The sequence below is a fragment of the Bubalus kerabau genome, chromosome 10, assembly GCF_029407905.1.
Source record: "Bubalus kerabau isolate K-KA32 ecotype Philippines breed swamp buffalo chromosome 10, PCC_UOA_SB_1v2, whole genome shotgun sequence".
In the NCBI taxonomy this organism is placed as follows: Eukaryota; Metazoa; Chordata; class Mammalia; order Artiodactyla; family Bovidae; genus Bubalus; species Bubalus kerabau.
In genome coordinates this window covers 32007912-32014247 of record NC_073633.1, presented here as the reverse complement: position 1 = coordinate 32014247, position 6336 = coordinate 32007912, and the positions used below count along the sequence as shown (strand labels likewise).

The 6336-nt window shown below is 33.1% G+C and overlaps 1 protein-coding gene across 1 annotated transcript; it reads right to left on the bottom strand.

Moving 5' to 3' along the window:
- Window positions 1-288: 288 nt before the first annotated feature.
- On the bottom strand, window positions 289-1248 carry LOC129620510 (olfactory receptor 4K2-like). The gene has a single exon (XM_055536323.1). The coding sequence runs from the start codon at window positions 1246-1248 to the stop codon at window positions 289-291; it is 960 nt and encodes a 319-aa protein (XP_055392298.1).
- Between the last annotated feature and the right edge of the window lie 5088 nt (window positions 1249-6336).

The following is a 6336-nucleotide window of genomic DNA, read 5'->3' as shown; positions in this document are numbered from 1 at the left end:
TGTTTATAGAATTCAGAAGTCTATGAATTCCTGAATTTATGTTCACAATTTTGATAATACGTGCATTTTTCCATAAAGGTAACCTATACATTTCAACAGATTTTCAAATGGATCCATAAATGCAAAAGACTTGCAAATGCTGCACTAACATTTAGGCATGAAGCTTCACATCTCTCAATTTTAACTTCTGATTTTCATGAATTTAGACTAAATGACTTGAAAGATTCTAACTTTAATTTTCTATTGTTCTGAGAACAAAACTGATATTAAATCTCAGGAGATCTCTGCTCATTGTACTGAATATATTGGAGTAGTTTTCCCAAGATTTAAATATTGGTTACTTAGTTTCTTCTTCACAGCTGTTTTCACTTCCTGGTTTCTCAGAGTATAGATAAGTGGATTCAGAAAAGGGGTAAAGATGGTGTAGAAAACAGAGAGAACTTTGTCCACCAGGAAGTCTGTGAAAGGCCACACATAGATAAATATGCAGGGCCCAAAGAACATCAACACAACTATGAAATGTGCAGTGCAGGTAGAAAAAGCCTTAGTTGATCCAGTGGAGGAGTGGTCCTTGATAGTGACCAGAACAGTGATGTAGGAAGTCAGCAAAAACAGAAAACTTACAAGAGCAATCACACCACTGGTTGAAATCATGAAGATTCCAAGAACATATATGTCTATACATGCCAGCTGGATGACCAAAGGAAGGTCACAGAAGAAACTGTCCACAACATTGGGACCACAAAAGGGTAAATAGAGGGTAAAAGCTAACTGGCTCATTGTATGCAAGAAGCCCACTGTCCAAGAAGTTGCCACAAGCCCAACACATACTCTTTGGCTCATAATTGATGAATAATGGAGAGGTTTGCATATGGCAATGTACCTGTCAAAAGACATGGAGATGAGCAGCACAATTTCAGTCCCAGTGAAGAGGTGCAAAAAGAAGATCTGAGAAATGCATCCCTCAAAGGAGATGGTCTTGTGCTGAGCAAAGAAGTCCATGATCATCTTTGGAGTGGCAAAGGAAGACAGACACATGTCGATGAGAGACAGGTTGCTGAGCAGGAAGTACATGGGGGAGTGAAGGTGTGGGGTGGACAGTACTGTGAGCAAAATCAGACAATTGCCAAATATGGTCATTAAGTAGAAAACAAAAAACATCACAAAAAGGAAAATCTGGAGCTGAGGAGAATCAGTAAGTCCAAGTAACACAAATTCAGACACTCTGGAATGGTTGACTCCCTCCATTGATCTGCAGGCTCTGGTCTATGATGACAAAATGGTACACAATGACAGTTAGAAAATGCAATACTTCTACCATTACACCTGAAGGAGTTATAATATCAGTTAATAATTAACTAGAATATTGATTACCTAAAATCTAACTACCAACTATCTCAGTAAATATTTTTCTTTTTGGAAGCTCTTCACAATCTGTGTCAGATGTCACTACAAATGGAAAACTTCTTGATTTGATCACCATCAAGTACATGCTGGATTATACTCATCACATACCTATACAAAAATATTCTTTTCTGAATACTGGCTAAGGAGTTACATAATCCATAGCTACAGAGGAAGATTACAGTAAGTGATTGTGTTCTACTTAACAAGTAAGGTAAATAAAAATTTTAATGGGGGTGAAACTCTCAAAGTTTTCTGTTAAACCAAAAAATGAAATTTATGTTTGATTCACTATTGTTAAAACACTGTATTTAAATAACAGTTTAATGTAGTGATTTCAGGAAGCCTATTTCTTATCCTATGAGGATGATAAATGATTTTTCCTTTAAGAAAACTTCTGTTTTCTCAGCTACAAAAAATTCCACTTTCTTTCTAATTTCATTCATACATTTTCAAATTGTTTTGCTAGGATTGATAAGTATTATTTTAACTATTAATGTATAAATGATTAATTTCTTAATTCTGTAAAATTACAGATGATCAAAACATATACCTATAACATATGAGTTATTCTCAAGTTTTTTACCTTATGATCTCATAGAAACATTTTTTTTTAATGAAGAGAAAATCCCTCCTCCATTTCTCCACATGTTACTCAAACAAAGCTAATTTTTTAGACTAGAAAAAGAAGAAAGAAAAATTCTAGGCCAAATCCAGGAAATATATGGATACAAGATGAGTATCAAGGTGTTTGTAGTACCAGCATGTAAGATCCTCAAAGTCAAACAACGCAAGCAAAGGAAAAAAACCACATTGATAATGGTATGTCAAAGTGACACCAGAGTTAACTGAAAGAAAAAAAAAAAAAAGATTATTTAAAGACTCAGACTCATTTTTCAAAATTGAGTTTTTGATTTACAGCAGATTGCAAATTCTACAAATATCTCCTGTAACCTTCTGTTTTTCCATATTGGAAGAAACTCTGGCTTCATCCTCATTTACTTGCAAATATTCAAATTATCCTGTCAGTGTTGATAAATATTTTAGATTTGTCAGAGAACAATATTGCACAAATCTGAAAACTGAACTATGGGAAAGTCATTAAGAGGGTTAAAGTGTTCTTAACCTGCTGTGTGACTTTGCTCATACCTTAGTAGCCTGTCTAAGATTTTACCTCTTTACCGATGAAAATTCAATTAGATAGTCTTTATAAAGCATTAAGCATATGTCCTGGGCAACATTCAATAATTGTCTAGTCTTAAAAATTTAATACTGCTCAGAAATAATCAGCTTGTTTTATTTCATGAATAGTAATAATAATAATTTCAGTAAAAACATTATCCTAGTATCTGTTCAGTGATTTAGAAAAAGATATTGGCTTCCAAAATCATTTCATCTTTTTGAGGTTAAATTACTTCTTATAAAAATTATCTAAGTATCTTGATATATTAAAGACTAAAATTTCTCAGCCTCAGATATTTGAATATTTCTTCTATTTCCCTGATTTAATGATGTAATTAGTCATGAGAACACAAAAATTATTATACTTAATTTATATTTATATCATATATAATGAATATGCTATGTATTCATTGCCTGGGAAATCCCACGGACAGAGGAGCCTGATGGGCTATAGTCCATGGGGTTGCAAAGAGTGGGACATGACTGAAGCGACTAATACACACACACATACACATTGTAAGTAAATAAACAGTTGTCAGTTTTTTTCCTCCTTTCATGTTCAGAAGGAACTCTAGAGGCCTCTCTAATACCTGATTAATTGAATCACCCATCTTTATGTCTTCATATATATATATGTGTGTGTGTGTGTGTGTATTTCCTTTACTACTCTATTATTTTTGACTTACACAGTTATTAAATGAAAATTATCTGCTACCTGAGGAAAATAAATTACAATTGCTTCTCAAGGTCCTTATATTATTTCTGGCTTTTAATCTATCAGCTGTGCATCAGAAACCAAAAATATCATATCCTTCAAGACTCACAAACCTACTGATCACCATAGTCCTTAGTAAGCATGAGAAGCCTAGAAGTGTGTATATATATTTTCTCCAGTCTTGCTACAAAAGCCACTAAAAGTCAGAGACATCTAGGATGATCACAGATTAGGCACTACAATCTGCTTGCAGTGGGAGTTATTAATATGTTGAGCTGACTTTTCCCAATGTTGCAAGAAAAGTTGTGAAGTGTATCTTTGCTATTAAGTGTGGGCTGACATTCATGATGAAGCAGTTTTCATTAGAGAAAAAGCACAACTGGGACTGGTCTTTAGAAGACCTTTGAGCAGTCATTTAAGGAGCAATTCATTGCTCCTTTAATTACAGAAATATTCTCACCTTTATGCCCCAGTGTTCAATATCCCAGTGTTGGAAAATCTCTCTTTTGAACTAAGGCACTTTGTCACCTGCACTCTCTTGCTTACTTGAAGAATCATATAAAGAAAGAATCCTGCATTAAAGTTTGGACAGGACATCGAAAATTAGTACAGGCTAATATTATAATGATAGCTGCTACTCAGGTGGATAAAATCTGGGGAAGGAGAAGTTGGAAAGCTCAAAGTAACTGGAAGAAGTGAAGGCAAGTACCTTGCAATCACCTAGAAGAATGGTGTAAGAGTTAAATTACACAAATAAACATAAAGCATTCAGCAGAATTCCTGGCACAGAGAAAATGATGAATAAAATATGGTGGTAAGAATAGCAGAGGTGATTATAATTATTAACATGATTTTTTGAAATGTTTATGACATAGAATTCAGGATGATACTAGCTGTGGAATCTCGACCCTAAACTATAACTGAGGGTCTGGCTATATTTACTTGAAGGTCAATCATTCATCTGTAGTTTGCTCTCCAAACACAATCTTCTTTCCAAATTTCTTCAGTGATTTGAACTGTTCACAATTACCATAGCTAGCCTACATTCCTCATAAGACAAGCAATAGAGCCCAAGAGAATCTTCCCTAGCTGACCACATTCTTTGCACTCTTTGAAATACAAAAAAAAAAAAAAAAAAAGAAACTTTATTTTTAAGATTTGTTTTTCTATTTCTGTTCTGTAAAAAGAAATAAAGAAAATGACTTTAAAAAAAAAGAAAGCCAACCAACATAACAATTGCAAAGATTCAGTAAATCCCAAATGTTTGCCCTGGTTTAAAACAAAAGAAAAGTGTATATAATTATTACTGGCGTTATCCTGGAAAAGATAAGAGGATTAACAGAAAAAAATAATAGAAATAAAAGTTAGTTTAGGGCTTCCCAGATGGCACTAGTGGTAAAAAACCCATCTGCCAATGCAGGAGATGTAAGAGACAAGGGTCCGATCCCTGGATCGGGAAGATCCCCTGGAGAAAGGATACGGCAACCCACTCCAGTATTCTTGCCTGGAGAATCTGATCGACAGAGAAGCCTGGCAGGCTATAGTTCATTGGGTCGCAAAGAGTCAGACACGACTGAAGAGTCTTACCATGCATACCGAAAGAGCACTGGAGTTTGGGGGCATAATGAAAGTTTTCTGTATCTTGGTTGTTTTGGTGATTACATGAATCTATACCTGTTAAAACTCATAGAACTGCATACTAAAAGGAACAAAACCCAATTTTACTTTAAATCATTTGTAAAGTAGAATTTTGAAAAACAAAACCAAATAATTCTGTACAGTGACTAGCTACAAAATAAAACCAATATCTTTCTTATAAAACAATTACTTGTTAAAGTATATCATTAAAAAAGAGTCTATTTAGATGAACAATAGGATATATAAGGTAAATAGGAATAATATTAATCAGAAATTCATCTCTATTGCAAGAGCTTGTGTTATTGGAAGGAGAAACTCAACACTCTTTAGTACATAAATTTCAATAAACTCTAAGTTTCTTTGACTTAAAATATTTTTCAGAATTTTTCTAGAGGTAAATCATGTGAAAGTAGTGAGGAAGTATAAATAGTATTTCTAATATGCAAAGTACTATAAAATGATGGTATTTAAATAATATAGAAAAAGCATGGAGTACAACAAATTAATGTAAAGGATCTGAGAGTATTAAAAATAGAGATATTATATATACCTGGAGATATATAAGAATTTATAACATTATAATCTTTACAGTATTATAACCTTTCTTGAAAAAAGGGACTTTATATTTTACCTCAATATTTAGAAAACATTTTAAGGAAAAAATGCATTTAATTAATAGACATTGATGGCAATAGTACACATTGAAAGCTATAATAAATATGATATTTTTTTTTCCAAATAGTAAATCTGTAAAAGAAACTGAGTCCTACTCTTAAAAACAGCAAAGAAATAATTCCATATTTTGTTGGTAGAAAATTAAATCAAAAGAATTTCACTATATATCCAAATTTATACCTTGTGACCTAGTAAATTATAAATATAAAAATATAAAAATAAAAATTCTAAATATAAAAATGTGGCTGCCTTTTCACCTTGCTAATAGTTTCCTTTGATGTGCAGAAGCTTTTAAGTTTAATTAGGTCCCATTTGTTTATTTTTGCTTTTATTTCCAATATACTGGGAGGTGGGTCATAGAGGATCCTGCTGTGATGTATGTCAGAGAGTGTTTTGCCTATGTTCTCCTCTAGGAGTTTTATAGTTTTTGGTCTTACGTTTAGATCTTTAATCCATTATGAGTTTGTTTTTGTGTATGGTGTTAGAAAGTGTTCTAGTTTCATTCTTTTACAAGTGGTTGACCAGAGTTCTCAGCACCACTAGTTAAAGAGATTGTCTTTAATCCATTGTATATTCTTGCCTCCTTTGTCAAAGATAAGGTGTCCATATGTGCGTGGATTTATCTCTGGGCTTTCTATTTTGTTCCATTGATCTACATTTCTGTCTTTGTGCCAGTACCATACTGTCTTGATAACTGTGGCTTTGTAGTAGAGCCTGAAGTC